This window comes from Sciurus vulgaris, assembly GCF_902686455.1.
Source record: "Sciurus vulgaris genome assembly, chromosome: 17".
Classification (NCBI taxonomy): domain Eukaryota; kingdom Metazoa; phylum Chordata; class Mammalia; order Rodentia; family Sciuridae; genus Sciurus; species Sciurus vulgaris.
The window spans coordinates 60,867,669-60,883,040 of record NC_136478.1 but is presented as its reverse complement, the minus strand read 5'-3'; the positions used below and the strand labels follow the sequence as shown (position 1 = coordinate 60,883,040).

The 15,372-nt window shown below is 49.7% G+C and overlaps 1 protein-coding gene across 6 annotated transcripts in view; it reads right to left on the bottom strand.

Annotated features, from left to right (window-relative positions):
• TRPM4 (transient receptor potential cation channel subfamily M member 4) overlaps positions 1-15,372 on the bottom strand; it is a 35,114-nt gene that overhangs the window by 6,850 nt on the left and 12,892 nt on the right. For 5 of the 6 annotated variants that reach the window (XM_079117143.1, XM_079117145.1, XM_079117144.1 and 2 more), the window contains 11 exons: positions 12,129-12,241; positions 11,566-11,910; positions 11,264-11,398; positions 8,421-8,550; positions 8,171-8,316; positions 7,413-7,525; positions 6,988-7,065; positions 4,827-5,258; positions 1,371-1,503; positions 993-1,167; positions 693-870 (listed from right to left, as the gene is read on the bottom strand). In XM_079117143.1, coding sequence (XP_078973269.1) covers positions 693-870; positions 993-1,167; positions 1,371-1,503; positions 4,827-5,258; positions 6,988-7,065; positions 7,413-7,525; positions 8,171-8,316; positions 8,421-8,550; positions 11,264-11,398; positions 11,566-11,910; positions 12,129-12,241 — 1,978 coding nt within the window. The remainder of the gene's footprint in view (positions 1-692; positions 871-992; positions 1,168-1,370; positions 1,504-4,826; positions 5,259-6,987; positions 7,066-7,412; positions 7,526-8,170; positions 8,317-8,420; positions 8,551-11,263; positions 11,399-11,565; positions 11,911-12,128; positions 12,242-15,372) is intronic. The other variant, XM_079117148.1, reaches the window with a different exon arrangement.

The window sequence follows — 15,372 nt, the reverse complement described above, 5'->3', positions numbered from 1 at the left end:
TTCCAACTCTAGATATACACACAAAAGAAACAAAAACAAGGACTCAAACTGATAGCTGCATGCCAGTGTTTGTTGGAGCATCATTCACAATAGCCAAAAGATGGAAACAACACAAGTTTCCATCACAGATGAATAGGTAAACAAAATGTGCATGTGTGTACAAGGGAATACTCTTCAGCCATGAAAAGGAAGAAAGTTTGATGCATGCTACAGCATGTTTCCAAGTTACACCTGGAAAACATTATGTGAAGAGAAATGAGCCAGAACAACAGGATAGATACTGTATAATTCCACTTATATGAAACACTCAGAATAGGTCAGTCCATCCAAAAATTCATTTGAGGTTACCAAGGCTAGGAGGATGGGGAAACCCACACTTTCTGCTTGGATGACGAAAATATTTTGGATAGTGGTGATGACTGTAGAACACTGTGAATGTAATTACTATCACTGAATTGTACACTTACAAATGGTAAAAATGTAATTTTATGTATGTTTAACCACAATTTTAAAAATTCACCCCAGGCTCAAGGTGAGAGTCCAAAGTCACGTCGGGGACAGAGTCTGGCTGGGTTTAGAGACAAGGCAGCATCAGATTTGAGGCGGATTATAAAACTAATTAGCGAATCATGAATCAAGACAGGGTCAAGAGTCAGCTGGGTGAGGTCGGGTCAGGGAGCAAGGGGCCTCACCTGAACATGGCGATGAGCAAATTGAGCAGCAGGATGTTGGCCACGAGCAGGAAGATGATGAGGAGCAGCACCACCAGCCAGTTGGCATAGAGCGAGACGCAGGAGCCGGCCTGGATGCCGGGCGGGCGCGCCCAGGCGCCCTGCTCCGACGTGCAGTTGATGTGCTCCATGAGGGCCACTGTGAACGGGGACGCGGATGGGCCAGGGGGACAGGAAGAGGCCGGCGCTCGGGAAGGGAAGGTGGGCGGAGGCCCGGGGCAGCGCGGGGAAGACCCGGAGCGAGGGGGACAGAGACCCTACCGTCCATGTCCTCCTGGGGTATCTGCCCGAAGATCTGCAGGTAGGGTCGGTAGAAGACGCGGCGCAGGATATTCGGGAGGTCACGGTCCCGGGGCCTCAGGAGCCCCTCCGTGGCCACGCCGTAGGCGACCAGCCACACGCCGAGGAAGAAGAGGAAGAAGAACACGTCCTTCATCTGCGGGCAGAAGTGGTACCACCGAGTCGGGCCCCGTCCTTCCCTCTCCTGACTCCGCCCCACCCTTCAGGCCACGCCCCCTCCCCAAAGCCCGACCTTCCTTCTGAAGCCCGGGTCTCGCCCTCCCTGGCCCTCCCCTGGCCCCACCCCTTTTCATCCGGCCACGCCCACCAGGCCACGTCCCTCCGTGGCGCTGCCCTCACCATCTTGCTCACGATGACGATCTTGGGGCCCAGCTGTTTGTTCACCGTGAAGATGTGCAACAGGCGCAGCGTGAAGACCATGAAGTCCAGGCACAGGACAGTGCGGCCCAAGTCGTACAGGCCTGGAGTCAGCCTGGGGTGTGGGGAGACGTGTCAGTGGTCACTCGAGGGACACAGTGTGCCAAGGAAAATGACAGTCTTCCCAACACCCTGCTTCAGACGAAACCGAGGCCTTAACAGGGCAGAACCAGCACCCTCTGTTTCACCAGGAGTGTACTCAAATTTACTCTGTGCCAAGTTGGACCACACGCAAGGCACTGGCACCACTAAAATAAGGGCTGAATGAACAGCTGCTTTAGCAAAAGTCCAACAGTCCCTGTAAGAATCAAGTTGGGAAGACCACTGAAATATCTGTCCAACTCATAAAGGCAAAATATAGAGAGATCCTGCAAACCAGCAAGCAAAAGACAAGCAACCTAACAGGAAATCAGAAAAAGAGTAACCACATACACTTAATTCTCAGAGGTAATTTAAAACAAACACCAAGGTTTTCTATGGGGAAAATAAAAACTACATCCCTAGTTTGCATCATCATGCACGTAAACTTCAGATAGATTAAACCCACAGTTAAAAGGCAAAAATTAAAGTTTTCAGAAGAAAATATTTCATGAGAAGAATTGTTTCATGAGTTGGGTAGGATAGGATGTCATACAAAGAAAGTCTTACAGAAAAATCACAATAAGGAGCTGGGTGCCGTGGCTCACACCTGTAATCCCACTTACTTGGGAGGCTAAGGCAGAGGACAGTAAGTTTGAGGCCAGCCTAGGCAAAATTTATTGAGGCCCTAACCAATTTAGCAAGATGGCCCTTTCTCAAAATAAAAATTTAAAAAGGTTGGATATGTGGCTCAGTGGTAAAACGCCCTAAATTCAATCCCCAGTACCCCCCCCCTAAAGAAAATGTTACAGGTGTAAAGTATCAAGTATTGCCAAGCATGTTCTCAAGGGGCACTCTCCTACCCTGATGGTAGGTGTGTGAATGGCAATTGAGAAGGAAATCGATCCATGTGAAGAATATACTTGAGCTGGGGGTGTAGCTCAGTGGTAAAGCACTTGCCTAGCATGTGTGGGGCACTGGGTTCAATTCTCAGTACCAAATATAAATAAACAAAATAAAGATCTATCGACAACTACAAACATTTTTAAAAAAGAATATCCGTGAACTTACATCTAGGATGTAAGCTTTTATTATTTTGGAGTAACAAAAAGTAGAAATAACTGAAATGGTCCAGCCAGAGGGAACTGGAAAAATAAAGGATGATTTGTTCATTCAATCCTAGAAGTGACTGGACAATTCTCCTTTGCAAACTGAAATTCTTTTCATTTTCCCATGGAACAATTCTCTGGTCACCAGGGAATTGACAGCTTGAAAAAAATGTCAAAAATACCACTGGCATTCCTAGATCATGGTAGCACATGGCCTTAGTTCTTTTTCCTAAGTTCTTTAGTCTCAAAAGACACTTTATATAAAATGCATCTCTTGCTCTCTGTTTGAATAACTTATTCATGTCTGATTGTTTGGCATGGTTCTAACACAGAGGTAGCCTGTGCCTCTCAGCCTGCTGAGGATCTCAAAAGGGAGTGCTGCTTCCCTTGTAAATAACTAGCTTCCAGGTTGCCTCAATGCTTTTTGTCTGCTCCCCTCAAAAGGAGGGGGTTCTCTAAAGCTCAGACTCAAGGAAGGAAAGAAAGAGAGAGGGAGGGTGGGAGGGAAGGAGGAAGGTGAGGAAGGAGAGGTGGAGGACTAGAGCTAAAGCAGTTAATATCTAATGATAACTTTATACCGTCAAGAATAGAAAATGAGGGGTTGGGGATATAGCTCAGTTGGTATAGAGTGTTTGCCTCACAAGCACGAGGCCCTGGGTTCAAATCCCCAGCACTGCTTTAAAAAAAAAAAAAAAAAAAAAAAAAGTAGAAAATGAGTCTTTGTTGAGAAGCTCTCCAGATGATTTTTAATCTCTTTTTAAAAATTTTTTTTAGTTGTAAATGGACACAATACCTTTATTTTATTTATTTTTATGTGGTACTGAGGATTAAACCCAGTGCCTCACATGTGCCAGACAAGCTCTCTACTACTGAGCCACAACCCCAGCCCCTGATTTTTGTCTCTTCAACTTCAACACTTTCATCTCATTGTCTTATAAAAAGAACTAATTTATTCATTAAATTCTGGCAAAGAGCATCCAGTCTTGTCTCATCTTTAGCCAAAGATGGCTAAAATCCTTTCTTCTGGAATTTGATGTAGATTTACAGAGAATGAGGTATATTTGCAAATACTGACAGAGAAGGAATTTCAGGACATATTGTAGAGAAAAAGAAAAAAAATTGCTAGAAGAATACATTAAATATCATGTCATTTTTACAAAAGATGTTATGTGGGGCTGGGGTTGTGGCTCAGTGGACAAGCGCTTGCCTAGCATGTGTGAGGCACTGCGTTTGATCCTTGGCACCACATATAAATAAATAAAATAAAGGTACATGGATCACTAAAAAAAATAAATAAAAGTTTAAAAAGATGTTATGGATATATATCATCCATGGAAATGAATAGAAAAAGAACAGGCAGGGCATGCCCCAAACTGTTAACGGAAGTCACCACTGGGAAAGGGCACAATGCTTCCACCATATGAGGAAAATCTTGTTTCTGTTCTATGTTCCTCTTCATGTGTATAATCTTGTTCAGTGAGGATGTATCTTCCTATTTCTTTGGTAACAGGCTACATTAAAAAGATGGTTTAAGTTGCTGGAAGATGAGACAGAAGTCATGTGAGGAGTTTATAATCTAGTGTGAGGACAGATAGCACAAGCCATGGTCAGAGCACCACTTGGGGGGAGCTTGGGGAAAGACACAGGAGGGGCCCAGAGGAAAGGAAGGCTTCAGAGACAGGAAGAGCCAGCTGAGGTCTAAAGGAGGTGTAGGAGTTGGCCTGGCAGAGGAGAGGGGGATTTCAGAGGAGGAGCAGCATAGACCAAGACCCAAAGGCACCAGGAGTTGTTTTCAAGGATACTTTGACCTGCCCTGGGGCAGCACAGACCGTGATCTGGATCTATGGAAGAAAGGAACCAACACTGCACAGCCCCGTCCGAGCCACAGAAGATACTGAGAGTGAACGCCTCGCCATTTGTGGGGGTGTTTGCTTTCCTAGCATATGCACGCGCCGGATTCCAGGCCCAGCACGCAAAGATAAAAGTTGGGGAGACAGCCCTGCAGAAAGGGGCAGCCACCATGTCAGGCGGGGCCAGTGGGTGACAGCAGGCCCACTGTGCTTCCACTGACCGGGACTGGGTTCATTTTTGAACTCGGAGACACTATCGTGAACTGCTGCCCACCGCGGAGAATCAAAGGGCAGCGCCCTGGAGGGGAGGGTCAGAGGTGGCCCCAGGCCTGGTCACTCACCTGCAGCCCACGCCCAGGAGAAAGCAAGTGAGCGCCACCAGGTCGCACTGGTTCCAGGCGTCGGCGAGGTAGAGGCGCAGGCGGCGGCGCAGAGGGGTCTGGCCGGGCCGGGGGCCCCCGCTGGCCAGGCTGCCCCAGCCGCCGCCCAGGCCCTGGCGCAGCTCCTCGCAGAGCAGCGTGAAGGCCCAGAAGTAGAGCAGCAGCTCGGCGGGTCCTGGCGCCGCCGGCTGGAAGTCGAGCAGCAGCACGTGGGCAAAGAGCAGCAGGAAGAGCAGGTAGCTGACCACGTTGCCCAGGAAGGCCGTCACCGGCGCCCCCCAGAAGTGGGACCAGCGGCGCAGGCACCCGTGCCGGGCACAGCCCCCGCCGCAGCCCGAGGGCCTCGGCTGCCGCCGCCCGCCAAGGGGCACCTTCTCGGGGGCGTCCTTCGGCCTGGCCGGGGAGAGAAGAGCAAGGAAGTTCCCACCAGACCTGAGCCCTGGCCTTCCCGGATCCGGGCCTCTCCCCTTGCACATCTGCCCTCCTTCACCTGCTCGCTTGGGATCCTGCGCGACCTGAAACTAAATCTGGCCAACGCCACCTTCTTGACCTATGACCCCCGTGTCTAACCTCTGACCTCTGAAATCTCCCTTGATCAGGTCTGAGGCCCTCCCATCTCTGACTTCCTCCACCTTTGAATTCCGACTGCTGACCCCTGTGTGGCTTTGGACTCTGGTCTTTCACTTCACAACCTCTGGTCTTGTATCATCTACTTGACTCCCAAAATGACCTGTGACCCCCTGGCCCCCAGACTTTCCGTGATTGGACCCCCAGGTTTAACCACCCATGTCCCTAAATATTAATCCCTGGTCCACAAATTTCCATAGCAGATTATCTTTCCTATATCTGATGAGCAACCACACAACCATACTGGACCCCTGCATTCTGGCCTTTGGGGTCTGCTCTAATCTCTGACTCTTCTCACCTGAGCTCTGATCCTATATTCCAATTTCATTCTGACTCTTATTCCTGACCCCAAATCAGAAACACCAAAATGAGCAGTACTACTAACAAGCAATTCAAAAGCTAACAGGAAAACAAATGGAATTGGAGAAATGTCTTTTCTTTAAAAGTTGAGCAGAGGACTGGGGGTGTAGATCAGTGGTAGAGTGCTCACCTAGCATGCAGGAAGCCCTGGGTTCCATCTCCAGCACAATGAAGTAATAATAATAATAATAGTTATTATTAAATATATAATACTTATTATTAAATGTAATAATGATTATTATTTTAAAATAATAATAGTTATTATTTTTAAAAAATACTGAGCAAAAAGATAATAGTCTAAAAGTGGGCACAACCAAATGTCATTAACTGATGAATGGATAAATAAAATGAAGTCTGTCCATACAAGGGACTATTAAAGATAAAAAAGGGATATTAAGGGATAAAAAAGAATAAAGCACTGAAACATGCTATCACATGAAGAAATCTTGAAAACCAGTCATATAGCATATGACTCCACCTCTACCCAACCTTATTCAGTGGTCCAAATGTTTGTCCTAGTTTTTTCTCTTCCATCATGATGAACAGTGTGTTTTCATTGTATACTGTCTCAGAAAACTATACACACATAGTCATATGTCACTTAACAACAGGGGCACATTCCAAGCAATGCATTATTAGGTTATTTCATCACTGTGCAAATATCAGAGTGCATGTACACAAACTAAGACAACTCAGGGCTGCCCGCACAGTAGGCAAGCACTCTACCACTGAGCTACACCTCCAGACACACAGGGCCTGACGTTAAGTGCCTTCCTGGGTACCACAACACAGTGACTAAGAGCAAGGGTCCTGGTGTTAAAAAAGTAGGTGGAATTCCTAAATGAACCAATTCTAGGTGATTCCACTTGATACTGAGGAATGGAAGCACCTGTGGCAAGAGGTAAATGACCTCTAGTGAGGACTTCCTTGGTGGCAGAGCCAAATCCTGAACTTGGCATTTGAGAAACTTCCTCAGGATCTTCAGTGGCTCGCTGAATCCTTATCTACCAAATTCCAGTTGGCACCTGTGCCCTTGCTCTTGTCCCCAGCCCCTAGTGGGACATGAAAGCTATGCGCTTGTGCCCTGAGACTTCCCGGGGCACCCCCACCTCCCATGGTATTGAATGTCACTCACCCGACAGGCCCTTCCCCGTTAATGCCCCCATCCACGTCTAAGTCTGGGGCCTTCTGTATGGACTCCTCTTCTGATTTCCTGGCACGAAGAGAAGCACAGGGTGAGAAATGGAGGGCAAGAGGTCTCCAGAAAGACTCCAACTTCTTCACCCAGTGACGCTGCAGGGAGACAGAGAGCTGGCCTGCTGTAGTCACCCCAGAGGGGCCTTCCCCAGGAACCACAGCCAGAAAAGCAAAGGAATTGCCCCTAGAAAGACTGCACAGAGCACCCCAAAAAGCTCACCTACAAGAATATTCCCTCCAGGGGAGGAGGGTCCCTTGTCCAGCAAAGGGACACACTGGGTAGACCAAGTAAGAAGGTGGGCAAAAGTGAGCAGGAAGGAGCAGCTGAGCACCCCCATGCCAACCTCCCGCCGAGGGACTGACCTGAAGGTGAGGAGGTTGGTGTAGATGAGTGGGGGGCAGAAGAAGGCGAGAACCAGGGCCCAGATGGGTGTGGTGCTGTCCATCTCCCCCCACCACTTCTGTGTCAGCAGAGACTGTGGGGCGTGGGGAGGGTTAGGAGCCCGAATCCCCCCACAGCCCCTTCCCTAAGACGCCCCCCAGGGCCTGGATCACAGCTCCACAGCACGCAGCAGGTTCCCAATGTGGGGGTCATAACTGTCCAAGGAGGTGGACGTGGGTCCTAGTGGAGATGCCTCGGGTTTTGGCTAGTAGAGATAAGCAGCCAACATTCCCTGAACTAAGCGCTTTACCTAGATGAACTCATCTCACCAGGGCCACCCCAAGAGGATGGTACTAGTATTTGCTCCTTTTCACAAAGGAGGGAAAGAGGTTAAGGAAATGGCCTAAGGAAACTTAATGGACACGTGGTAGACCTGGAACCCAGGCATTTGTTTCACCAGCACTCAAAGGATGGGCTCTGGATCATTACTTGAAATGACTGTCGATGAGCAGGACCTCCTTTGAGGTTACAGGGATTCCCTATGGGAGTGGACAGAGCTGCCTGTGAGAGCAGGAGCTTGTCCCTGGAGCCAAGGGCCTTCCTGTGCCCGCAGTGGGGACGCTGGCTTTCTGTGGTAGCACGGGACTCACGGGAGGAGAGATGAGCAAGGCTTTCTCAGGGAGGACCTGCTCCCAAGGGCAGGGGGGCACAACCCTGTAGTCCCCAGAGTAACGCTCACCTGCACCCCATCCTGGGCAAAGAAGGCACGGGCATCAGCCTGCATGGCAAGCTGGAGGCAGGTGGCATCCCCCCACAGGGGACAGCGGCGGAGCAAGAGGCGCGCAGCCCTTTCTTCGCTGCTGCGGTAGCACGCGCCAAAGAGGTCTGGAGGGGCCCAGGGAGGAGAAAGCGAGACGAGAGGAGTGGGAGATGCACATCCCCTTCCCACAGCAGCCCGGTCCCAGCTCCCAGGCGCGGTGCCCACGCACCCACGGCCATGCCCTCAAACTTGACCGCCAGGTCCTTTCGCCGCGCAGCCTCCTCCGCCTCAGGTTCCAAGCGAGCCATTACCCGGAGCAGCAAACAGGCCCCCAGGGCTGAGGCCACAGAGTTGCTTCCCTGGAGAGACAGAGAAAGGGAGCAGGGATGGGGTCAAATATGGAGTGAGGTTCAGGAGAGGGGGCAGAGAAAGCCTGTCGTCCAGGGAAGGGACAGAGCCAGAGATCAGAAATTGGGGTCATCAGGGGCCAAGGATCGCGTAACCCTTCATCTAGACAAACACAGCATGATTTCACTTAGATGGGGTCCCTGGAGTGACTGGCCACACTCAGAGACAGACAGTAGAACGGGGGTTGCCAGGACCTGGGGGAATGGGGAGTTTTTAATTCACAGGTACAGAGTTTAATTGGGGAAGGGGAAAAAGTTATTGAAATAGATCATGGCAGATGGGTACACAATAATGTGAATGCTGCTTATCTATATACTTAAAAACGTTAAAACAGGGTTGAGGATATAGCTCAGTTGGTAGAGTGCTTGCTTAGCAAGCATGAAGCCCTGGGTTCAATCCCCAGCACCCCCCCACAAAAGTTAAAACAGTAAAATTCCATGATATATGCATATATATATTTTTTGTTTTGTTTTGTTTTTTTGGTTCGTGGTAGTGGGAGTTGAACTAAAGCCCTCTCACACATACTAGGCAAACACTACACCCCTGAGCTATGTCCCCAGCCCTTTGTAAATTTTATTTTGAGACAGGTTCTTGCTTAAATTGCCCATGCTGATCTACAGCTTGCAATGTTCCTGTCTCAGCTTCCTGGGTAGCTGGGATGACAGGTGTGCACCACTGCATCTGGCTATATTTTTTAAAACAGAAAATAACAAGCATTGACAAGGATTAGAGAAAACAGAATCCCCTGTACATTGCTGGTCTGAACGTACAACCACGGAGGAAAAGTCTGGCAGTTCCTCAAAAAGTTAAACACAGTCACTCTGTGCCCCAGCAATGGCACTTCTGGCTGTAGACTCCGAAGAGCTGAAAACACACATTGAAACAAAACTTGTGCATGCATATTCATAGCGACGTTATTCTCAATAACCAAAAAGCAGGATAACCTGAATGGATGTGAGATAGGGATTTAGGGTGAAGAGAGAGATGTACTAAATTTTAAAGGAAAGGCCCACGAGCCATTAAGATGCAAAAAGCACAGTCAGAGCTCTTAAGCATGTGCCTTGTAAAATGAGGGAAATGCACAAGCAAAGGAAAAACATGCCCCAAATTGTGGAGCCCCACCCCAACACCACCTCTGGTCCAGCCCCTAGCACTGGCCCTCTATAAACATGAACCCACAAACTGCCCTCTCTCCCCTGGATATGACCCCTATTCTCCCTTCAATGCTTATTCCTTGCTTTCCCCCAAAGGCATCTCTCTTCTGGGATTATCCTCATTCCCCCTTGAATGTTTATCTACTTCCTAAATAACCCTCTGGCTGTGCCTTTGACTGGGCATGCTGAGATTCTTTTCTCTCACATGTGCCAAGAACCCCACTGGTCCTGAGTTGAGTTCCCACTTCTCTCTGGGAACTCCACAGACCATTCTTCAGAGACATCTCTTCTCCCACAACAGAAGGATGGACAAATAAACATGGTTTATCCACATAAAGAATATTATTTAGCCATAAAAAGTAACAAAGCACTGATAACTGTTATAATGCTGATGAACTTTGAAAAGACTATACTGAATTGGGTGTGGTAGCACATGCCTATAATCCCAGTGACTTGGAAGGCTGAGTTCAAGGCCCGTCTCAGCAACTTAGCAAGACCCGTCTCAAAATAAAAATCTAAAAAAAGGCCAGGGATGTGGTTCGGTGGTTAAGCAACCCTGGGTTCAATCCCCAGTACCTCCCCAAGGAAAAAAAAAAAAAAGAAAGAAAGAAAATATTATGCTGAATGAAAGGAGCCAGTTACAAAAGGTCACATAATATATGACTCCATTTATATGAAACAGTCAAAAAAGTCAAATCCACAGAGACAGAAAGCATATCTACAATTGCCAGGGGGTGGGGGAGGAAGGGATGGGAATGTGGAGAGACCCATGAGGGAGTAGGAGGCTTCTATTTGAGGTGTTAAAAAGGTGCAGATCTAGGTAGTGGTGGATGCACAACTTAGTGAATATAACAAATGTCACTAAATTGCACACTTTTAAATGGCTTAAGTGGTCAATTTTATGTTATGTGAATTTTTATCTCAATGAAAGAAAATTTGTTTGAATTTAAGAATTCGTGTCAATGACCCAATGGGTTCAAACAGCCCACTACTGAAAAGGCCACTATCAGGATGTTTCTATGACATAAATTGTCTTTGAACTCCTTGAGCGTCACTGAAATGTCCCAGCGACTCTAGCCCACTGCCCCAGTCAGACCTTCACCACTGCTGCCTGGAGAACACCCCTGCCTGCCTTGCCTCTAGTTTGTCCCCTTCCACTGGCAGCTACAATGACACAGCTACACCACAGGTGGAACTCTGTCTGAATGGCTCCCTGTAGCCCACGGGATCAGGTCTGGTCTTCTATAGGCAACAATTTGGAAAGAACAAGATTGAGTTACTTGTGTGAACATGGAAAATTCCCAATATATGTTGTTAATGGAAAAAACAAGTTATGAACAGTGCATGAGAAAAAGCAGACGAAGCCGTCGGAGTCACGGACCTGAGGCTGAGCACGGAATGTGGGCCGGCGATGTCAGAGGTCAGGGCATCGTACAGGGGTCCTTGGTGTCCCCAAAGCATAAGACAGAGATGTAGGAGAGCAGGATCCCAGATGGGAGCCGACACTTACCTTCTCCCAGAAGTACAAGGCCATCTGGGCTCTGTTTAGCAGCAGCGCCCACAGAAGCAGGTCACTCCAGGGGGGCTGCCCAAAGGCAGTGTCCATCGAGGGTTCCAAGGTGGCCCAGTCCGAGAGCAGACAAAACTGTAATCAAAAGTAGGCGTGGCAAGAACGGACCCTCCAGGACCAAACCGCTGGCTCCCTCCTGGGCCCCGCCCCCTGGGGTCGGTTGCACCGCCTTTTCTCAGGCCACACCTCCTCCCTGATGTAGCCCCGCCCTCCACGCACCCTCAGCCTCTCCGGGTCCTTACGCTCTCACTGCAGCCCTGGACTGTGCGGAGGTCCCGGACGTCCCTGGCGGGGTACCTCGGTGCGCACGTCTCCCCCAGCAGCGTCCTCAGCAAGTGCCCCACGTTGGGCGGCCGGAGCTCCGCGGTCCCCCCTTTTAGAGCCTGGGCTTTGGTGCCTGACCAGTGGGACGCCTGGTCCAGAAGACTGCGGATGAGGGAGTTGGGGGGCACTGCGCTGTACAGCTGGGTCAGGCGTACCGGGGTCAGGAAGTGGCCCAGGCTGAGGCCGTGGGAGATGAGCAAGCGCACAAACTCAGGCCGGTCATTCAGCAGAGCGTCCATGAGGGACGCCTCCAGGTGGAAGGACTGTGGGGTGGGGTGAATGGGGGAAGAGATTAGCCAGGTGAGCTCAGAGGTTAAGGGCAAGAGATGGGGGTGCCGTGCAGTGAGTGACGGATGGATGGGAACAGAAGAATAACCCCAAAAAGTTGGACAACTAGGGGAAGACAGGACCAGGTGACCAAGAAGTCAGGGAGGGAAACAGTGCACCCCTTCTGCCAGAATCCCTAGCCCTGACCCCTCACCCGCCATTGGATGTCTCCCCGGAAGAGTTCACTCTGGGCAATGTCCACGCGATTCCAAGCCACAGCCAAACGCAGCTCGTCAAGGTAAGCTGAGGCCTCAGAGGTCCCACAGGCTGGAAAGATGAGAGGGAGAGGGGGCAGAAGTGAGGGGAGGGCGGGAACATCAGACCAACGTGCAGTTGGCTGTGTGAGATGCCTGGCAGGAGCTGCTGGACAGAGGGGGCTTTAAGCAGGCTAATAGCGGATGAGGTCCTTGGGCTCAGAGCCAGAGCACAGACCACAGGTTCAGAACCACCAGGAAGAAGGAAAGGGAATTCGTTAAGATAGGTTATGGACCAGGCAAATGGAGCGACAGAGAGAAATCAGACCATACTAGCCCTTAAAGCTCTATTAGGGAGATACGGCGACACACAGCCATACCAGCATGCTCTGGGCCCTGGGTAATGGGCATAGAAAATGCCCAGGGCCCACAGGAGGCCACTGTCTGAGACATGGAGTGGCCTGAGAGCTACCCCTGAAACTGGGTGCCAAGGCAGGACTTGTGAGAGACCGCTAGGATTTGGAGGTGTGCTTCTACATTGGGGAAGGGACACTCCAGGCTTCCAGAGCAGCTTGGGCAGTGGGCTGGGTGTAGGAAAACAGGATCCGATTACACATGGGAGGCTTCTGATTTCTGAAATTTGCAGTGTCTTGTGAAAGGACAGAAACAATAAAAGCAGACAATGAAGCTGGGAAAAAAAAATCTGAACAACAGACTGACTCTAGTTTCCTCAGTTTCAAGAAAAGAAAATACGATATTTTACAAGATGTTGCTTTAGAGTCTGCCTTAACCTGGCATCATGTGTCACACGATCCTCCCTGGTTCCTTCGAGCTCATCAAGTCTCATACTGAACTCAGCATCTATCCTCAAATCCATGCTCCCCTGGGCCTACCTAGGCAGTGAGGCCCACTCCCAGGAAATGTGCCTGCCCCTCCCTCCCCCCAAATCTCACAGCCCATCAGTCCCCAGGAACATCTTCCACTCCCAGCTCTGTCTTCTCTGCCTCCATGGCCCCTGCTACAGCCCAGGCTTCACCTCCCCTGGCCCACCGGAGGGTCCTTCTGCACACAGAACTGACTCTAGTTCTCCATGACCTATCAGGACAAAGTCGTAGCCCCTCAGCCTGGAATCTGCAGTCCCAGGTGGTTGTGACCCCCACCTCCCTGGCCTTGCTCCCAACCTCCTTTCCTGCTACATTCCATCCAGGTGAGCCTCTGCCTCTCCCCAGACATGCCCCACGCTAGGGACCCAGAGTCTGACAGACCTGAGTCTTGAATCATACAAATCCTGACCACTGTCACTAGCTGGATGACCTTGAGCAAGTCACTTCTCTCTCTGAGCCTCAATCCCTTCACCTGCAAATTGGGGGGACTCTCCTTGAGGCAGGAATGGAGGATAAAGGGCAAGAGTGGATGCCAACTGCTCTCACGCTGCTCCTGGACCATCCAGGACTAAAAGGAACACAGGTTCCCTCCCCCTCCCTTCTCCATGAAACCCCATCCTTTCAACTCCACCACCCGCAGCAGCCTCTTCAGTTTCCCCAGGGGACAGCGATCACTTCTACCTCTGCAGGCCGCAGACACAACCCTGCCCCCTCCACCCACATCTTACAGAGCGGCTGTTTTTTCCCCCAGGAGACTGCTAAGTTAACTTCTGAAAAGTGAATCCAATTTGTTCACTGACATCCCACATTTAAGGATGTGTCCCCACAAGAAACAGAATCATATTAAGAGTCCCCACTGGGGACCTGACACTGCTCTTATGTTGCCTCTGGGGCTCACAATTGCCTACAAGATATTGTCTCCATTTTTCATAGAGAGAAACTGAGGCTCAGCAAGGGGAAGTCTGTCTGGCTGTCTCTCTTTCTCTCTCACCAACTACCACCTCTTCTTCTTCTTCTTCTTCTTTTTTTTTTTTTTTTTTTTTTTTTGATACTGGGGACTGAACCCAGGGGTGCTTTGTCACTGAGCCACATCCCCAGCCCTTTTCATTTTGAGACAGAGCCTCATTAAGTGTAGGGTGCCAAGCTAGCTCAGGCACGGGTAAGAGCCAAGGAGTCATAACCCAGACCCCGGGAGTTGGGTAAAAGCAGGCTTGTGGCGAGCAACCTGCAAACTCATTTATTGCAGGGGAAACCATACATTTCATAGACTTTTAACCCAATCACAATGTGCCACCGGGGATCAGACCACCAGGCCCCTATACAGGTTCCCTTGGTAACACTAGGTCAATTTGGAGACAGTTGTTTACTTTCCTAAGTGACCAGAGCGGAATGCTTCTCTCCATAGGTATTCCGGACGGGTGTGAATGTGTGAAGGTTTTCCTTACACACTTGAGACATTCACAGCTGCTAGCCAAGACTTAGGATTTCTCCCAACAACTAAGTTGCTGAGGCTGGCCTCAAACTTGCAGTCCTCCTGTCTCAGCCTCCCAAGTTGCTGGGATTACAGGCATGTACCACTGGACCTGGTGGGAAGTCTCTATTAATGTAACATAGCAAGGAAGGGCCAACTGGTACTTAACTGATTCCAAAGTCAAAAGCAACTGCTCTTTCTGCCACACCGTGGTGGACGCAACTGGACTGGGGACCTGTGCTGCTGGGGAATTTTTATCTAAGAGAGTATTTTCCATGTAAAATTCTTCTGGAATTAAAAATGTCCCTCCCTACCACATCCCCACAGAGTCCTTTGTATCCTCCTTACTAACTATTCTATCCCACCTCTGCTACTAAGTCCAAACTCTACTGACTCTTCAAGGTCCAGTTTAAATACCACCTCTCCTTGAGATTTCTCTCCTGCTGACAGTGATTCTTCCCTGTTTGGATCTTAAATTTTGCTTAAAGATGTGTCCAGGGCTGGGGATGTGGCTCAGTGACAGTGCGCTTGCCTAGCATGTGAGTGGCCCTGGGTTCCATCCCTAGCACCACCACCAAAAAAAAAATGTGCTCAGACAACCCTACTAGGATAGGATCTGAACTCCTCGAGAGCAGAAGCTGGACCTGCTTCCATCTCTGGAGCTCTGGACGATGTCTGTTGAATGAATAAACGAGCCCCATTATGTTCCCTGTCCTGGTGTTCAACATGCAGTCTGCTAAGCTGCCACCTCTGGTGAAATACCACGAGTTTCTCACTGAGGAAAGAAAGGGTTCGGCTCACGTCTAGCAAAGCGCTTAACACACACTGGAGGCATGTGGGAAAGGAAGA